This window comes from Nicotiana tomentosiformis, unplaced genomic scaffold (genome assembly GCF_000390325.3).
Source record: "Nicotiana tomentosiformis unplaced genomic scaffold, ASM39032v3 Un00327, whole genome shotgun sequence".
In the NCBI taxonomy this organism is placed as follows: domain Eukaryota; kingdom Viridiplantae; phylum Streptophyta; class Magnoliopsida; order Solanales; family Solanaceae; genus Nicotiana; species Nicotiana tomentosiformis.
The window spans coordinates 15,688-36,071 of NW_027174886.1; the positions used below are offsets into that span (position 1 = coordinate 15,688).

Genomic DNA, 20,384 nt, shown 5'->3' on the forward strand with positions numbered 1-20,384 from the left:
GGTTGTTTACTTAAAAGTCAAACCTTGGTCAACTCTTCCAACTTAAAGCTTCCGAATTGAGAAATTTCCTTCTGAATCAACTTCGAACTTCCCAAAATTTAATTCTGACTACGAGTACAAGTCATAAAATATGAAGTGAAGATATTCAAGGCCTTAAACTGCCGAACAATGCGCTAGAGCTCAAAATGACCGATCGGATCATTACACATATAATTGTTACTTGAAGCTGTAAGCACATGCAACTTTTCTGATTTTCCATTCCTTAAGTTGTTTGTTGGGAAATGGAAATTTACTTTTGATCTTAAATGGTGGAGCAACCCTACCATTTTACTCCAACGTAAATAATACTGTATCCTTAATTCAGAGGGAATTAATCTCACCTATTGAGATTAGGGATGGCATTTTGAGCCCAAGCCCAACTAACTCGCACAACTAACCCAGCAAATAATGGGTTGGGCATGAAAGAATTTAATTGATGGGTCGTTTTGGGATGAGCCCATTTCAACCCGTAAATATAATTAGCCCAACAGTAACCCGTTTAGGTGCCCAAACTGACCCGTCAAACTCCCAAAACCTAAACACAAGACAGATGCTCTCTAACTCTCTTTGCACTAAAAAATGACCCTTTCTCTCTAAACTTCAAAAACGATCTCCGGTGCACTGCCTTTTCTTCGGCAACTTCCTTCTCTCCGGCGAACGCTTTGCTGGAGATTTCTCTGGATCTCAAATTTTGGCCATCAGATAAGGTGAGTGATTTGCAAAGAAATGACTTAACAGTCAATACCTCTCAAACAACCTTTGCTTTAGCCTTTGTTTCTTATTTGTGTGTTTGTGCGTTTGTGAATTTGTGGGTTATATTGGCTTTGACTCTCTAGTTATATTGACTTTGTTGACATTGTCGGTTAAATAACAAGACAGGAGTGAAATTTCATTGGCTTTGACTCTCTAGTTATATTGGCTTTGACTCTCTACCGTAATGACACTCATATTTACTTCAAATCTTTTATTGCAAATTTCATTGCAAAGTGGTGCTCAGCTAGTCTTCTTCTATGTTTCTGAATACAGGATTGTAAACAAGATTGTACAAATTCACAATCATAATATTTTTGGTTCACAGATTTAATCTTGGCTCTGACCTGCTCTTATTCTACATCTTGCAAACTCTTGTTTTCCCTCTGTTTCATATTAACGGACTTATTGTTCTCCAATACAACAATAATAACTACTTTTATGGTATTTAATATGCTGTAGGATCTTATTGTGTAAGAAAATATTAATGGAGCATGATGATGTAGAGTCCAATGAAATAAGTGTTTCAAGTTCAAAAAGACGACGTAATACTACTTCTATTGTGTGGGATTTCTATAAGAAGTTGCCATTGGATACAAATACTGATAATAGACTTAAAGCTAAATGTAAAAAATGCGGGATAATATTTTTGGCTGACTCAAAAGCTGGAACAACAAATTTAAAGCGACATCTAGCTAAGCACAAGATTGAAGCATCAAAGTAAGGTACGCCAATTGATCATAAAGAATATCGTGAAGTTGTAGCCAAGGCTATTGTTAGACATAACTTGCCATTTAGTTATGTGGAATATGAAGTGGTTAGAGAAGTGCATGCATTCTTGAATCCTGCGGTTAAAACCATTTCAAGAAATACCGCAAAAGTTGATGTGCTTAAATTATATCATGATAAAAAAGAGATGGTAAAAAATGAGCTTGAAGCTATTCCGAATAGAATCTGTTTGACATCTGATTTATGGTCCTCAATTACATCAAATTGATATATTTGTGTTGTTGCACACTATGTTGATTTGAATTGGGTTTTACAAAAGATAGTTTTAATCTTTCGTCATGTGCCTCCTCCTCATAGTAGTGCTATTTGGGTCCAAAGTTGATTAATCTGTTGAAAGAATGGGGAATTGAGAAGAAAATATTTTCTATAACTTTAGATAATGCAAGTTATAATGATGGTGTTGTGGGTTGCTTGATTGAGCAAATTATGTTTTGAATTTGATTGTTAAATCAGGTTTGAAAACAATAGAGGGTTCTATTTTTAACATTAGAGAAAGTATAAAATATATTAAAGGTTTTGAGTCAAGGATTGTAAAATTTGTTGAGTGTATAAAGAATCTTGGTTTAAAGTTGACGAAAAAAGTGCGCCAAGATGTGTCTACAAGGTGGAACTATACATATTTGATACTTGATAGCGCTTTTCCTTATCGTCGAGCATTTTCTGACTTTAAGATACTTGACAAAGATTTTACATGTTGCCCTTCAAATGAGGATTGGGTTAAAGCTGAAACAATTGCTAAGTTTTTAAGGCCTTTTTATGAAATCAGTACACTATTTTCTGGGAGCCATTATCCTACCGCCAATTTATATTTTCATAAAGTTTGGAAGATTCATATGTTGATAAAGGAATAGATAGGTAGTGAGGATACCAATATTAAGGCGATTGCTATGGAAATGGAGAAGAAATTTACAAAATATTGGCAAGACGACTACGGTCCAATTGCTTCTATGGAGGGCGCCCTATACTCGATATAAGTTAAAATTGATAAAGTTTTGCTTCTCAAAACTTTATCCTTTGACTTGCAATGAAAAAGTTAAGACTGTTGAGGATAATTTGCATAGGTTGTTTAAAGAATACATGACAATATCCGATGTTGGAATTGTTGGAAGTAGTAGTCATGGATGTTATGATGAAATAATGGACGAAATGGATGAATTTGACATGTTTGAAAGTCCGTCTGAGTTTTGTTTAGAAAAGACACAGTTGGATTTATACTTGGAAGAGCCTTTATTAGTTCGCAAAGGAAATGAAAATTTAGACGTGCTTATATTTTGGAAAGATAATAGGAGTAAGTATCCTGAACTCTCATTGATGGCTCGTGACCTGTTAAGTATACCTATCAGCACAGTTGTATCTGAGTCAGCATTTAGTGTTGTCGGTCGAGTTATTAGCAAATTCCAGATTTCTATTCTACCGGAGAATGCAAAAGCTAAATTGTGTTCTAGAGATTGGATTTATGGGCATCAAGGTACATTATAATTAGTATCATGTCTATTTTATTTTATGAACTTTCTTGTAGTTTGACAATTTTTTAAATTTTCTTATTTTTAGCATGTGATGATTCTGAAGAGGAGGACATTGCAATAGATGTGGAGAAAATTGCCGCTACAATCTTTACTTAGAATTGTGGATGTAGAGCAAGGAGGCAGAGGCCCGAGCTAATAGGAATTTATAAATATGGATTGTTGAGTTATAATGAGATATAAGTTTCGATACTTTCTGATATTTTGCTATAGAATTTGGAGATGAATGGTATCTCCAGAACTCTCATTCATTTGTAAAAACTGTCCTCTTTCTCTCGGTGGCTTCTTTTCTTGGTTTTAATTAAATTTATTTTGCTTTGGTTTGAGGTAATTGTGAGCTGCGATGATATCTGGGAGATACTTAGTGTATAGACATAGAATTTGGTGATATCATGTGCATGGATAAAAATACTATACTAAGGTCTTAAATGCTAAGATGTCATGTTGGTGTACAAGTTGTAATTTTCTTGTTAATTTATAATTTATAATCAAACGACAAAGGGACTAAAATTTATCACATTGTTTGATAACCAATTCAAAATTGAGCCGGTTAAGACCTAAGATTTATTAAGCCAACTGGAAACAAATTTTAATGGTTTTGAGGTAAGTAAACAATGCAGTGGGCTTTCAGTTCATGGGCTGAGCCCCTTTTTTGGGGGGGAGGGGGGAGATTAAACTTTTTCCTCTCATTTTCATATAGTTGATAACATTGTAAATATTCGGGTCAATTTGGGGCACATCTTGACTCAGCCCATCTTGACCCAACTAAATTTTGGGTTGGGTTGCGCATTGACCCAATTATTAGTGCCGCCCATCTTGATCAACCCAAACTCAGCCCAAACAACCCGCCACCCCTAATTGAGATATTCAAAAATATTTCCTGTAACGCTTCATAGATAAAACCCGAATGTTCTTTTTGTAATCAGTAAAAATGTTAGCTAGTAGATTATTTTCTATCCATGAGAAGGATAATAATGCTTTATATATGTGGTAGGTAAAGTTAGTAACTCCAGATTTCAATAGTCAATGATGAATGAATTTATATTTTACGTTAAGGTCTTAGTGACTATATTTTAGTAACTCCAGATTTCAATAGTCAATTGATCGACGGAGACCTTAACGTAAAATATTCACTAAGTAACGGATAATAGTTTGTTTGTGGTGTTAATCAATTACATCAGCTACTTTAACTTGAATACTCGATGCCTCGATCTATATTTAACCTAATATTTTTCATCATTTTTCCTTTTCCAATTTGATAGTATGTAGCAGCTACATTAGGTTTATTCTTCTAGTAACTGGTATGCTTTTGGATTACGTAACTAATTTACTGTGTTGCATTAATTTGAAATTGAAATCTTCTTTACATGCAATAACTTAACAGTAAGTAATGGACTAGAGCAAGAGAAGTGATAAAGCTTAAAACATATACTCCCTCCGTTTCAATTTACGTGAACCCATTTGACTGGGCACAGAGTTTAAAAAAAAAGAAGATTTTTAAACTTGTGGTGTAAATGAGACACATATATTTTGTGTGGCGATAAATCATTGAATAAAGTCAAATGGTTTCCAAATAAGGAAAGTGGTCATTCTTTTTGGCACGGACTAAAAAAGAAATAGGTTCACATAAATTGAAACGGAGGGAGTACAATGCAAATAGGGGCGGACATTTGTGATACGAGTTCATTTGAACCCATAACTTTCGACACGAAATACAAATATGTATGTGAAAACCTACTAAAATATCAATAAATATTAAATTTGAACCCAAAACTTTAACCGTATAATTAATTATGTACAAAATTAAAGTGAACCCATTAAATTTTAATCCCGCATTTTCCCCGAATGCAAAAGGCCATTGATAATGATATTTACGAGGCGACAATTATAAATGGGCAGCCGTCTAAAGACATATGAGGACAAATCAGACTTTTCGAAATTGCCATAATGTTATGTGGTTTTGATGAATGATATTCTATGTTTGAGCACAGAGATGGTGAGATGAAGGATCGTGCACGAAAAGAGAAAGTGGTACGAATGCGGAAGCAAAATAACAAGAACACAAATAAAAGGGTAAAAAGTTAAAGATTTAGTAGAACAAAAATTGAAATAACATTTGAAATAAAAAAATACCCAATTAATTTAGGACTTAATTGACCAAAAACTATAGGAACAATCCTAAAGGGGAAGCAATCCTCTTACAAGTTCACCTTAACAAGTATTCAACAAACATATGATTTATCCTCAACACTCTCAATGAGTTTTGTCACTTAATTGAAAAAACCCTTTAATCAACAACACAACAACATATATTTAGTGGAGGTGAAAAATGAGTATGACATCTCTGGCGACTCTGTTGGAAAACTAACTTGAATTCGAGCTTGTTCATTGACTTTATTAATTTTTGTATATATAGTGATTTATTTGGGCCTAATGTGCTACTTCTACTTTTTACCGCTTTGATATTGTTGAATTGTTCATATAAACTTTCTTTTTACGCAGCATCTGTCTTGTGTTTAGGTTTTGGGAGTTTGACGGGTCAGTTTGGGCACCTAAACGGGTTACTGTTGGGCTAATTATATTTACGGGTTGAAATGGGCTCATCCCAAAACGACCCATCAATTAAATTCTTTCATGCCCAACCCATTATTTGCTGGGTTAGTTGGGCGAGTTAGTTGGGCTTGGGCTCAAAATGTCATCCCTAATCTCAATAGGTGAGATTAATTCCCTCTGAATTAAGGACACAGTATTATTTACGTTGGAGTAAAATGGTAGGGTTGCTCCACCATTTAAGATCAAAAGTAAATTTCCATTTCCCAACAAACAACTTAAGGAATGGAAAATCAGAAAAGTTGCATGTGCTTACAGCTTCAAGTAACAATTATATGTGTAATGATCCGATCGGTCATTTTGAGCTCTAGCGCGTCGTTCGGTATTTTAAGGCCTTGAATATCTTCACTTCATATTTTATGACTTGTACTCGTAGTCAGAATTAAATTTTGGGAAGTTCGAAGTTGATTCAGAAGGAAATTTCTCAATTCGGAAGCTTTAAGTTGGAAGAGTTGACCAAGGTTTGACTTTTAAGTAAACAACCTCGGAATCGGAATTTGAAGGTTCCAATAGGTTCATATGATGATTTCGGACATGGGCTCATATTTGGGTTGAGTATCGGATGGTCTGGAAGCAGTTCGGTGCTAATTATGGAAAGTTGGCATTTTTAAGGTTTTAAAATTTTTTAAGTTTGTTTTGAAGTGGACTTTGGTGTCATCAATGTCTGTTTGGGGTTTCGGGCCTTGGAATAGGTTTGTATCATGATTTGTGACTTGCACGGGGTCCCGAGAGCCTTGAGTGTGTTTCGGGATGATTTCGGACAAAATCTCTTTGTTTTATCTCCTTGTGAGTATTCAATTATTGTTTTGGATACAATATATTTTCGACTTTCAACCATATTGTTGGACTTTCGGGTGATGTTAATGAATGAAAGGGTTCTTACGGCCGGCGGATCAGTGTGGGCCAAGGGAGATTAATTGATTTCATGATGGATGCAACTATAGCAATAATGTTGGAGGAGGTTGATATGAGTTTACACAGGGGGACTATCTCCTGTGAGAAGGTTAGAGATTGCATGACTCCTGCTGAAGTTCCTATAAAGAGTCCTACCTTCTATTCTATAGGATGCATGTATTGCGATGTCAGCTTGAGTCACTTAAAGAAGATGATATGACTGTTAGGAGGTTGAGCGTGCGATGCTGGCTGATAATTCGGGATGTGTTATAATTGGTTCAATAAGATCTCGCGAGAATTTAGCCGAGTAACGGCGTGAAATCATGGTAACTGGGAAGAAGAAGTCGTTATGGGGTCTAGATCTATTTGATTGTAGTGTAAAGCTAAGTGGAGGAGCCACCATCTATGATTGGGTCATGTGGTTGTGTGCTTGTACAATTTCTGATTGTCGGTGCATTGGTAGATTAATTATGACTAAGAAAAGGAAACATAAGGGGTAATTTGAACCAAGGACTTGAGGAATGTGTGTTACATCTCGCCTTATCAATTCATGTGCAGGTGTTAGGATGACTCGGAGTTTATGCTTCTGGTGGATATGATGTACAAGGAAAAGAATTCATCCAGTTGCTTTTTTGGAAGTGTTCATGTGCTAACGGAGCACCAGTGTTTGATTATGTACTCGGGACTAAGTCAGAGTGGGTGACTCTTAACAATGGTTCTAGTGGGTTCAAGAAGTAAAGTGTGGTGCTTAAGGATTTTTGAGTTCGTCGTGTGGCTAAGGAATTAGTTTTGCAGTGAAGTGTGAAAGAGACTTGGATTAATTCTATGAATGTCATTAGGTTTGCGATGCGATGTTCGAGAGATAGAGGAAACAACTTCGAATTCGCAGAAGATATAATCAGCGCAGGTGTATCAGTTGGAGTTACTATAGACTGCATGAGGAGGGTATGAAATGGGGTCTCGCGATTTGTGTCACTACGGATGAGTTTTGATTGGGATTTGTTATGTGATTGAATATGGGTATTGATTCTGAAGACTAATCAAGAAGAAATTGGGAGAAGGTGAGTCAGCCTAGTAGTGGATTGGATTGGCATGGTAAAGGGAATGATCGGTTCCTTCAGTGTGGTAAGTCAATACAAGTGTTTCATGAATGTACGTGTGGGCTTCACATCCTCCGTAATTTGATTCAATTGGATGTATTTGATTCTGATGGTTTTGATTATGTGTAAATGGGTCCCGGAAGTGTTCTGGCGGATTAGGGCACGACTTGAGTTCTATGTCTTTCGTGGTTATAGGAATTCAGTTGCGTGTTGCAATTGTTCTTTTGAAATAAGTGGAGTAAGAGGGTTCTAGTCGATGAACGGTTTAATCTACTAGTGGTTCAGGATTTATGATGAAATCCTTGGACTCTCGCGTAGCTGTATGATAGGTGCAGTGAGAGGTATGGAAATTTGAAGTTGAGGATCAAGGTTGCTGTTCGGTTTTGATAAGACTGTCACGATCTCGGAGGAGCGGGGGAGGATTTTAGATGTTCAGAGTATGTTGGCATTATTTTCGAACAACCTGAGGATGGCCTGCTATGTGGAAGAAGCGTTGGGTATTGAAATGCGGATGCTTGACTAGCACTATGGAAATACCATGGTCCATGGTCATTAATATTCAGATTTTACTACATGTTACGGAAGGTTGTGGGAGTAAATCCCACAGGAAGACCGTACATGTGTGACGTGTTAGTCATTCGATTGTTAGAGATTGAAATCAGGTATGGAGATTTTGGTGTTGTCGCCAATGGGAGAGGTTATGACTAAGATTTTGATCATATCATGCTTAATCTAATTCTACAAATGTACAAAGTTTTCCTTGACTACATAAAATCAATACTTTGTTTGATGTGTTTGAGTAGCTACCCGAATGCTGCATACCCCTATTTAATTCCTTATTTTATACCCTGTCTAGAACCTCTTCAGTCCTTTCTCTGCCATTAATTTTCAACCTAATCTGATCCCTAAAATCTCATAAGGATTTTGCTGATGCCGTTTGAGTTTGATGATTTGTCTGAAGCTAACACTACTAGGAGTGTGATTTTATATAAGCTCTTAGGAACTCCATGTTTTAATCTGGAAATTGGTGTGACCTATTGAAAGTTGATCATGCCATAGATGTCTTTGATAACCTCTGTATCTGTTGAGGTTATTGTTGTATAGTTTTGCCTCTCCTTAGAATACTGCTCTGTTTTAAATTCAGATTTATGTAGTATGATCATGGTGTTTCTGTTTCTCACTTGTATGTGTTTCAAAGTCAGATCTTTATAATTCATGTGACATATGCTTTGTTTGGTATCCAATGTGGATTATATGTTCTTATGTTAGGAAGGAAAGTATATTGTGTAATAGGTAATACTGCAGCGTTTAATTTATATTGGAAGAGCCTCACTGGCACTTAAACCCATAAGGAAACCAAGTTATTAGTGTTTAAGAGTATATGAGAATAGGGCATGACTCTAGGTTGGGCTGCCCTCCCCGGCATAAGCATTGCTCTAGGCCTTGCGTCAGTTGGGAACTCTGAAGTGCCGGGAGATCCAAAGGGGGCGTCGACATTGAGTGGGGCTTCCTCCTTAGCCCTTATTTTATTGACGTATTTAGTTCTTTAGAGGTTTAATGTTCAATGACAACAAAGGGTTTCCAATGTGGATTATTTGCTAAGTAAAGCCACCACATTAATATAACTTCCCACAGTATTGATTGTTTTCTTGTTTCAATTATTTGTTTATATATATGTCATGTGTATTTGAATATTCTGAGAATTTGGAGTATATTTCAAATAACTTATTTTTGGACATGTACACATTTGTTCCTGCTGAATTCCTAAGTAACTCAGGCCCAAACTAACTTTGCTATATCTTTGAAAAGTCCAGTCTTGCTATAGTCGCACCTCTGAGATTGCTGGTCTTACCTTATTGAGGCCCAATCTTCATAGTCCAGTCTTCTCCCTTACTCCTTTCATTACTGCCCATTATTTCCATAGCTTAGTTTACTATCTTAATTATTTTCGCTTATTGCCTTTGCTATCTCATCGCCTTTTCATTATCATGTATTAACACTCATATCTTAGATTATGTGTTTTTCCTTTATGTTCTAGCATTATATAAAACTTAGGCAAACCTTAATTAATATAGGACTTAAAAGGAAATAGCTAGTAATTGATCTTCGCCTCTGGTTAATTTCAACATGTTCATCTCATACACTCACTTTTCTTAAAGGTTTTGAAGCTCAGGTCTTTAATCAGAGCGTCAACCTGTTTTCAGAGAAAATTAGGAAAGAATCATTGATTTTCATTAACTAGGAGCGAATTCAGATTTTTCATTTAAAAAAAAAGCAGTAACGGACAGTCTCAAATGAATTTCCAAAGACTCACTTCTTCAGATGTTTTGAAAACTAAGGTACATTTAAAAATCATCTTCCTTACAAATAAAGATTACTCTAGCATCTATTCTTCAAAGATAATCACTTTTCTTAACTTAATAACTTAAGCTTTAAAATATAAATTACTTTCAAAACTCCCATAGCCTCCAATAACTCTTTTATAATCACATACCCTTCTTAAGTCATACACATACATTTCCTTTAGTATATAGCGAGCCATGACTTAGTGATAATCAAAGCATAGTGTTAATTAAATAGTTACCCTACAATCCCTTTAACTATTAGGTGGCGACTCTCTTTCATCAACTATAGAGAAACCACAAGTTGAATCATGTCTTGACTAGTGCAAAATAGGGTACAACAATATGGCGACTCTGCTGGGGAACTTCACACCTAGGTTTTGACCTTAGCAGACTTAGACTAATTTGGCCTCTAGATTTATTTATACCTTGATTTGATTGTAGTTGAAATTGCAATTACATGCTTACATACTTTATTTACTCTTTTATAATTAATTACTTTATGATCACCATGCTTATTATTGCTACACCCTTGTTTGTTACTGCTTTATATACACTGTCATCACATCTCTTCCAATCGAGTCTGGCCATATACTATAACACAAAATAGCACGTGAGGGTTGTCTTTTACACCCTTCCAAACATTCTTTTCAAAAATTTCTAGTTTCAGAGAATGGCTTTGTCAGGTCAACTGACATAACTTCTCACAGTTTTTAGTCCAATTCAAAAGTAGAAAACACTCTACTCTAGTAAATTAGATCATACTGCATAAATCTTAGGTGAGTCGGTCCTTGGTACCGACACACAATTAGGAAGCCACCTTGATGCCAACGGGTCATGCACCCAATGACATAATGTCTGTGGAAAGATAAAGAAACATGACAAGACACTTAAGGATCCGAAGCAAATACTTACCTTTACTATACCCACCTCAGAAAATGAAAATCAACCAAAACATCTCTGAAATTAGCATGGTAATGGGAGCACCACATAAGCTGAAATAGTGGTAGAAGAATATTCGTCAGGAACACAGAGATGAGGTTTGGACGTACCTAGGGGCATTAACTACATTGATGAACATCCGAGCGGATAGGGTGCGCACTCGTCTGTTGATAGGATTTTGGGATCCAGCTAAGGTGGTGTTCAAATTTGCCGAGTGTGAGTTGGTACTGACATTGGAAGAAGTCACAAGTTTCACAGAGTTGTCGTTCAACGAAAAAAAAGCCAGTATTTCCAGTTACTATGCTTGGTTATCGGTTCCTGGATGCGATGGGTCTTACCAACAACAGAAGTATCAAGGACGGATGAGTGAGACTCAACCAGATGTTCGACAGGTTTGGGCACCGTGAAAGCTACGAATGGTATTCACGGGAATTTCAATCTGACCAGGTGACATGGGAGAGTCTCAAGACTATCACTTTCGCAATGGAACTATTGGGACTAATGGTCTTCCCGTAGCGAAGGGGCCGTATCAATATCAACCTATTACCAGTGGTCTTTGCAACCTTCCGCAGTAATCTTCAAGCTACTTTGGTGTTGATGGTGTTAGTTGAGATGCTGAGAGCTTTGTCCGCATGTGCACGAGGATACAATTTCTTTAAGGGTTGTAACTTGTTGCTTCAGTTCTGGGCTACTGAACATTTCTTCTAGCGAAAGGCCACCATCGACTACTTTGTGGGTGTCAGCAATATGATCTGCAACCACAATGAATGAATGAGACACTGGATCTCCCCATATGGGAAAGAATAATTGAGAGAAACACTGACCAATCTGACAGGGGAATAGATCAACTGGAAACTCTCTTTGTTAGGTGGAAGGGCAATCTTTAGGACTCCTCAGAAGTACTTCATCAAGTTGATCGGACTGGAAGGCATTCAACCATACTCACCCTTATGGGTGCTCAGACAATTCAGGATGATCCAAGGCGTGCCTCAATGGACAAGGACGATGCTATACGAGGATAAGTACAATGGCCAGATCCCAATTCACAGGATAAGATGACTGCAAGAAGAGTGGAATGACCTGGTGACAATGCCTATGGATCAAAACTCATGGTGTACTCCTGAGTATTACGTCTGGATTAACGAAGAAGAAGAACTGGCCTGCCCAAGCAGAGAGGGTATGGCCTTGTTAGAGGACGCAGTGGTTGCCTTATAGATTTATCACGAGATCCTGCTGCATTATCTGCTGACCACATCAATACATCGCCAGGTGGTCCTAGTATCCATTGACCACATGTTGCCACTGGCTGAAAATGATGATCGGGTAGTAGAGTGCATCTAGATAGAGTCAAGCACAAAGCCAGAAGAAGATCCGGGGGGAGGAGTCTAAATTCAACATTGATGAGGAAGAGTTTGAGGAAGACCTGGAGGAGGATCCGGAAGAGGAGCCAGAAGAAGAGAAGGGTACAAGAAACGATTCAGGGGGTGGTTATTAAGGATGGTTGATTTCCCCCTCTTTCCCCACTTTGTAACTTTACCCCTAGTTTTTCTCTTTTACTTTCCAAAAGGGAAAATTGTTCGAGCCCATGCGACTCTATGAAACAATGAGGTAATCATTGTTCTCACTTGTATCAGTCCAAATTATCAATGAAAACAAATTGCTTCGAATCTAAATGTGTAAGTCTAAATGTCTGTCAAATATCCATGAACTAGGCCTACTTCCGGCAATGAGAGGTCCCCGCGAATTCAAGGAACTCGCAATACACGAATTATCTGCTCTGTGTGATTTCGTGCTCGCATAAATGAAGAAACTGACTCTTGCTCCTTTTCTTTTCTTTTTTTCTTATTTTCTTTTGCCTTATTATTATCCCCCCAAAAAAGTTGGTTTGTATCAACCAAAACTGGCGGAGCCACCATACAATCTAAGGTCAAAGGGAAAGATGCCAGCCATAGAAGACCCAACTGAACATGCTATGGTCATAGCCGATAGGCCGGGGCAATCGGTGGAAAAAGACAACAGTAGGAATGATGAACACGTGGCCAGGATGGCCCAGGAACTAGAGTCCCTAAGGGAGGAGGTACACCATATTAGAGAACTGGCACACCTGGCCGTGACAACACTCTCTCAGCCACCTAGATTCCCTTCTTTGGATTCACTTCCAGATCATTTCCCTTCAACATCACGCCAAAACAACAACAACACAACTTCAACTCCCACCACTCAAGTCATACCCCCTAGTAACCCCCACTAACCCACCAAATCCCCATATTCACACTTCTTACGTACAACAATACACTCAGACATCACAGAAACCCGCCTATTACCGCTAATGTCACTACCCATCCTTGTGATGGAGTCACTTTCACCACTAAACAGCACATACCTGCGGCACATTCCGCCACCCATGAGCGGTATGTTCCCCCTGTATATGTCATATTTGAACCTACCTTTATAGCACTGGTCAGTCACGGTGCCTTATGATATTGATCAATACGCCGAGATGGAGAGAGAATCCAGACGTAAGTAAGAAGAGTCGATATTTGAGCAGTTGTAAATGTTGAGAAGGCAAATGAAGAGTTTCCAAGTTGCCCGAGGAAGTGAAATTTTGGACTATGAGGACCTGTGTATTCATCCAGATGTAGATATGCCAGCAGGGTACAAACCCCCAAAGTTCGATATCTTCGATGGGACGGGGGACCCTCACGTACATTTAAGGGCTTATTGGGACAAGTTGGTCGGAGTGGGAAGGAACGAGAAACTATCAAAATTGGAGAACTTGGAAAGATATGGCGGAAGACTTCATGAATCATTTTCAATTCAATACATAGATCACTCCTAATCGGTTCGCCCTGGTGAACCTGCAAAAAAAAAACTACCTGAGTTATTTCAAGAATATGCACGACGGTGGAGGTCGAAGTCTGCCAGGGCGCAACCGCCACTGGATGACAGTGAACTAACCAAGTATTTCATCAGAGCCTATGAGGGAATATACTTTGAAAATATGATGGGAATGATGGTTCAAAAGTTACCCGGGCTGGTTAAGATGGGAGATTTCTTAGAAGAGGGCATAAAATCCAGCAAAGTGCAATCTATGGCAGTACCGCAAGCTGCCAGCAAGGCCATCTGGTCAGGATCAATCGGTAACAGAAAGAAGAAGATATAGGAGGTCTCAGCAGTCGTCCCTTACTACCAAACCAACCCACCTCATGGAAGCACCTCTTATTCCCCAAACAACCACTCACCACCACCCGTTTACGCTCCAGTCTATAATACCTAGTCATACTACCACCCTCAACCACAATACAACCCTCCTAGAGCCAACAACAACCAAAAACCACAACGACCTATCCAACCCACTACTCATCAAAGTCGACCTGTTTATGCACCTCGCCCTCGTCCCAACTTTAAAGAGAGGGGTCTTAGAACTTATACCCTGATTGTTGAGCCACCAGACCAATTGTTCGAAAGGTTGAGAAGAGCATGATTGATATATCCAATCGAGGGAAGGGTTCCTGAGTATCCCTCTAAATATTTTGATGCCACTAAAAGATGCATGTATCATTCCAATGTACCTAGGCACGATACTGAAGACTGTTTCAAGTTGAAAAATTAAATTAAAATCCTGATCAAGAGAGGAGCCATTCAGTGCACTCTGGCACCACCTAATATGAATCGCAACCCATTGCCAAATTATCAAAACCAGGGAGCTATTATGATCACATTAGACGAAGAATATGACCTGAAGGGAACTATTGTCACTATAAAGAATGCAGAAGCCGCAAGGATTCCTCCCCCATCATTACAGTACAACTAAGGCCTACAGTGATAATTCAAACCTATCTGCAGCAACCTGCCGATGCTACTCGGGACGAAGAAGATCGGGAGTACAAAACTGTCCCATGGACGTACCAGGAAAGGGGAAAGGCCAAAATGACAAACTTTGTTGCAACCCATGGTATGACCAGGTCTCGAAGATGCTACGCCCCTGAAGATGTCAATCGAGGAAACCCGGGTAGGGAACAAATTCCAAGGAGGAACATAACAGACCCAGAAGCCGCTGAGTTTGGGAAACAGAATGTCAAGCATAGAGTATTCTACGGAATAGCAGTTGAAGAAAACCCCAGCACAAATATCTATCACGGATCTATTAATGAGATCTGACAGTCATAAGGACGCTTTGTTGAAAGTACTAAATGGGATAAGTGTACCAAGTAACACCACTAGCGAGGCGTTGACCGTGACAATTAGAAAAATAGTCGTAGCAAACATGATCACTTTCAGAAGAGACGAACTTCCTGTCGAAGCTACAAGTCACAACAAGGCTCTTCACGTCACTGTCAAATGCGGGGGCAAAGTGGTGTCCCGAGTGCTAGTCGATGGAGGATCAGGAGTTAACATTTGTCCGCTCTCTACCCTGCGAGAGTTGGGAATTCATTTGAGGGAGGTCAAGGAAAGCCACATAAGGGTGAGAGCCTTTGATGGTTCACAAAAGAGTGAGAGCCTTTGATGGTTTTCAAATCGGGCCGGTCTATTTCCGATGTTATTCCAAGTGATGGATATCTCCTCTTCCTATAATTTGTTGCTGGGCAGGCCCTGGATACACATGGCTTGAGTTGTGCCGTCCACTTTGCACCAATGCATAAAATTCGAGTGGGGATTATTGCACCCTATTTTGCACAAGTCAAAATAAACTACAACTTATAGTTCCTCTGAGGTTCATAAAAATTGAAGAGTCACCACCTAATATTTAAGGTATATTAGGGTAACTATAAGTCAGATGTGAATCAATATCTTATTAGTCTGCTAACCAGTGAGATTCTAGGTAAGGGTTAAGGTTATTCTAAGAGGAAGGTGTTAGGCATCACTTAATTCTACCCTAAGGTAGTTCCTTAAACTTAGTCTAAAATGGAAAAAATATTATCTATATTGTAATTATTTCTTTAACAGTTAGTAGAGTCTAAGTTCCGAGAGAAGCTAAAACGATAATCATGTATCAAAAGAAGTGGTCAATCTAGTATATGTGAGTCAAATAAGGTTGATTGATTTAGTATATGAATTATTAATATGGTTGACACTAGGCCTAAAGAGTGACTAATCATATTCGAAATACTTTTCAATCTATAATACGCCAACTTGGTTATTTATTTAAAGGTAAAAATACACCAGCTAGAATTACGACTTGATTACATAATTAGTTGGTTAATCAATCTTAAAGCTTCTTAAGTCTAAGTGATGTCATGATTTTATCTTAGTTATAGATTAAAGCAATCTTTCGATGGACAAACATGATTTTATATATGAGTTAGCCATGCCACATTAGAGTAAATACTCATAACTAATATTAACAAGTCTAAGCACAGAAGAATGAACGAAATATACAGCACATGAAGTAAAATCAAACCTCCCTTCAAAAGTTTCAAAGTTGCAGCAATACTTCGATGTTTTTTAGGAAAACGATGGAATAAAGCGAACCTAATTTGAATGGCCAGCATCCAATCTTCCTGATGGCGTCTCTTTGACGAAGCTTCCCATGTGTATGGATTTCTCACAAAACAAGATAAATTATTAGTAAAAATATATGCCATATAAACTTTGGTGGCAAAATTTAGTGTAAAGTATTAAATAAAAAAAAATTAATCAATACTGTTTACCGGAAAAATCGGATAACGTTAGATTTTATGTATAGTTCTAAGGATATGCGATATAATTCGATATAAATTATGTAAAGAAATAGAGATATGTATATTCTTGACTATGAGAATGCAAATAGTGGACAATAAGAATGAATGAGATAACGTAAAGCAAATACAAAAGGATATTTTTCAATCTGAGAATTGATTTTTTTTTCTTTGTCTCTCTCTCTCACTCTGTTTAGCTTACAAGGATTTCCCCTTTTATAGAAGAGGATCATTACAAAAAATAATAAAATAAAATATATAGTGGAAGGCCCATGATGACTTGTCTCTTTCTTGATTCCCGCCAAGATTCTCTCTTTTGGTGCGGTCGCAACGGCTCTTGTCTGTGAGCTCGATACTGGCTCGAACTCGTTACTGGATCGGCCCTTCGATCTTGGCTTGAGTTCGACCTTCGAGATGGGCGTCGCGCATTTTTGACCTCGAAGCAGTGCCTTGCGGATCGATTCGGTCACGGGCTCGATAGGATTATCGAGTCGATTCCTCGAGCGACTTTCGGGCTCGAGGCTCGTTAGTAACGACTTCGGAGCTCACTCCCAAAATCTCATTCCGACTTTTTAATACTCGAACTTGATCAAACGTAGGAATGTCGAAATCTATTTCGACCGTATACAGATAGTCCCCTCGTTTCTCACGAAGGATGCGGTGAGAATCGATGTGATTTTTGGTGGTTTGAACGGGTCATAAGTCGACATTTTTACAGGGATCGATTATGACGTATGTGATAGATGTCCTATCGATTCAGCCTTTAAAGTTATGTAATGCTTGTCAGATAGCGGTCGGCCACCTGTGATATTGAACCGTCACGATGCGAGCCTATAAATAGCTCTTCCATCTGTCATTCACTTCTTTCACGCGTTCACTCCCCCAAATTTTCTCATCTTTTCTTCCTTTCTTGTTGCTACCAGAGTTTTGGTGTCGTCAATTTTTCACGCGAGCATGTGTCGATGTATATGTGCTCTATAACGGAGGATCATCTCGAGGCCGTTAGAAAAGATTGCAACTGGGGTTCTGAGGTTGTGTTGCAAATTCCATCCCCCGAAGAGAGTGTCATCACCCATGTGGAGGGATTTTTAAGTGTTTACACTTATCCCTTCACATTGGGTCCGGTCGACCGGGTGATCATCGATTTTTGCAAGAGATATCAGGTCACCCTTGATCAGATTCATCACTCTCTGTGGCGTATAGTAATCCTACTTCGCTTCTTCTCCACCAAAGTCGGGGGGGATGGATTTTTCCCTGAATCACCTCATACGGTTGTATCAGCCGCAAATCTTTCAAGGATTAATCAGACTTCATCATCGGGCATAGAAGGCTTTGATGTCGAGCATCGACGAAGACTTGGATGGGGCATTACATTTGGGTGAGGACCCGTGATCTTATTCCGGAAGAGAAGATGCCGTTCCCCGAGGAATGGAATTTCGACCGTAAGTTGTTCTCATAAATTTTTTTTTTTGATGTTTCTTCCCGATATACAGCTGCCCCTTGGATACCACAAGCGGTGCCCGACCTTGAGGATTAGGTTTGAAAGTTAGCCTCGAATACCTCTTATGCCGAACGCGCTTGGCATGATTTGGCTAAAGGCAGATGGGAAGCCAAGAATCATGGTAAGGTTTTATTTCTCATTTCCTTCGAAGCGCTCTTTGTGCTCCATTCGTTACCGATTTCCTTTCATGCAGGCGTAACCAAGGATGCCGTTTTGAGGCCTTCGAACGGTGAAGAAGGAACCAAGTCCCCGGTCCCAAAACCGGGGAAAGACAAGAAGTGCAAAGCTGCCTCTCGATCAGAGGGCCCCAAGCCCGAAACTCGAAGGGTGAGGAAGAAAGCAATTGCCTTTTCGATTGACTCGGTCCAACGACTGAAAGAAGAAGAAGAAGATGAAGAAAAAGAAGAGGAAGAAGGAGATGCCTCGGCCTTGGTGTCCCGATCTGCCAGAGCTATCGAGGTCACCGATGCTCCTGAGCCGATAGCAGCTGTACCGGTCGGGGTTGACTTCGGGATCCCGAGTCTTGATCGGAATGCCCCGAGTGATTCACTCGGGACTATGACAGTGGGTTATTCGCCTTCTCTTCCCGCCTTTTCTGAGGAGGCGTTAAAGTAAGCTCGAGAGTTGATGACCCCCGATATGGGCGGAGGCTCTAGTACAGGGGATCCCTTTCGGGATTGCTTTATCGGAGTCGGTGATGCTTCCGATATCGGGGACGCTTCTCTTATACTGGAAGAGGCCCAACATTTCATTACTCGGGTAATGATTTTATTATACTTGGTTTCTTTGTTCTTTTCAGAATTTGACTCGTGTACTTTCCCTACTGTGCAGGCCATTAGTAGATTTAGGGTCAACCTTAGCCAGTGTGAGGCCGAGCTTCAGAAGGTCTCGGGAGAGAGAGATTCTTTGCGGCTTCTCTGCAGCCAAAAGGACGAGGCTATAAAGGACCTCCAAGCGGATTTGGCTAAGGCTCGTGAAGAAGAGGCCAAACTTGACAAGCAGGTGAGCCTCGTTATGTTAAAGTATGGGTTTGACTCGACTGTGGAAGTTAACCCTTCGTTGTCTCAGCTGCAGCAAAAGGTTGAAATGATCGAGTCACTTGGGGAAGAAGTAGGTCAAATTAAAGCCGAATATAATGGGTGGAAGGAGACTATCGATCGCCTGGCTGCGGAAAAAGAGACCATTTTGACCAACTTATTATCGGCCGATGTCCAGCTTCGAAACATTAAGCAAAAGTGTTCGACTCAAGCTAAGAGGGTCGAGGATCTTGAAGCCCATCTTGCTGAGACCAAGGCCGAGGTTGAGTCGTCGAAAATCTTGGTGGATAAGTCCATTACCGTGTATCGGGCTGATGCCGAGGCTGCTCAGATGGAGGCACGAGAGGCAGCGGATACTGCCGACACCCGAGCACATTGGTTTGCCTAACTTGCCAAATGTAGGTCTCGGAGGGAGACCCTCGAGGAGATACATGTTCGGGGTTTCTACTGTTACAACCCAAATTCGCATACCATAGATCACGCCGTAAGTTAGTCGACGTAAATACAAGAAGAGATTATCTTTGAGATGATAAGAAGTTAATCCTATTGGTCTTAAACGATACAAGGGTGTATAAGAGTGGTTAACAAATATTTGAAGTTAAACGAATCAAGAATGTTGTAACCCGTATTTTCGGGTAACACTAGAGGTGATTAATTGCCCCAAGAGGTCTTGTTTTAATGTATTTGAATCATATAATATCCGCATCATAAGTCTTGAAGTCAAGCGAGTTATGAAACAAAAGTCGATAAAAGTTGTCGCAACTTAGGTTTATAATTTTACTTAAACTTTAGGTCAAATGTTACTGCATTTTTCTCCCAATATGCTTAGAATTATGGGGTGATCTACCTATCAAATTGAAGATCTATGAGTCTAGTTTCCAACGCATTAAACCGTTCATCGATACGATCTCGGAATAGAGAGATATTCGCGTTTTCGTGAGAGTGCGCCAAGCTGCTCTCTATGGGGCCCACAAAGGCGGTTTAAGACATATGGACATATATAAGATACCTCAACACCGTTTTAAGTCATTATTTTTCAGTATATTCAGACCTTATAACCCTAAAAACAGTCTCTCAAGGTTCTCTCATGATCCAATACCCAAACAAAGGGCAAACAACACAAATCAAATGTCGGGAATCCCGTTGCGCTAGTAAGTTTCTTGTTCTTCTTGTTGTTGC

At 39.2% G+C, this 20,384-nt stretch overlaps 2 protein-coding genes across 2 annotated transcripts; both read left to right on the forward strand.

The window, feature by feature from the left end:
* The first annotated feature begins 576 nt into the window (after positions 1–576).
* LOC104092102 (zinc finger BED domain-containing protein DAYSLEEPER-like) lies at positions 577–3,536 on the forward strand. The gene is made up of 3 exons (XM_009597605.4): positions 577–746; positions 1,252–3,046; positions 3,130–3,536. Exons 2-3 carry the CDS (start codon positions 2,656–2,658, stop codon positions 3,198–3,200), a joined length of 462 nt encoding a protein of 153 aa, XP_009595900.1. The 5' UTR covers positions 577–746; positions 1,252–2,655; the 3' UTR covers positions 3,201–3,536.
* An 11,720-nt stretch (positions 3,537–15,256) lies between these two features.
* On the forward strand, positions 15,257–19,593 carry LOC138904061 (uncharacterized). Its single transcript, XM_070192559.1, has 3 exons — positions 15,257–15,482; positions 18,362–18,657; positions 19,000–19,593. The coding sequence occupies exons 1-3, from the start codon at positions 15,257–15,259 to the stop codon at positions 19,591–19,593; spliced, it is 1,116 nt and encodes a 371-aa protein (XP_070048660.1).
* The last annotated feature ends 791 nt before the right edge of the window (positions 19,594–20,384 follow it).

What these genes read in the sequence shown, in the direction of transcription:
- LOC138904061 (XM_070192559.1), top strand. Translation starts at nt 15,257, where the DNA reads ATGATCACTTTCAGAAGAGACGAACTTCCTGTCGAAGCTACAAGTCAC. An exon ending in CTTTGATGGTTCACAAAAGA is followed by an intron (nt 15,483 to 18,361) that starts GTGAGAGCCTTT and finishes CCTTTCATGCAG; the next exon opens with GCGTAACCAAGGATGCCGTT. An exon ending in CTCCTGAGCCGATAGCAGCT is followed by an intron (nt 18,658 to 18,999) that starts GTACCGGTCGGG and finishes CCTACTGTGCAG; the next exon opens with GCCATTAGTAGATTTAGGGT.
- LOC104092102 (XM_009597605.4), top strand. Translation starts at nt 2,656, where the DNA reads ATGACAATATCCGATGTTGGAATTGTTGGAAGTAGTAGTCATGGATGT. An exon ending in TTGGATTTATGGGCATCAAG is followed by an intron (nt 3,047 to 3,129) that starts GTACATTATAAT and finishes TCTTATTTTTAG; the next exon opens with CATGTGATGATTCTGAAGAG.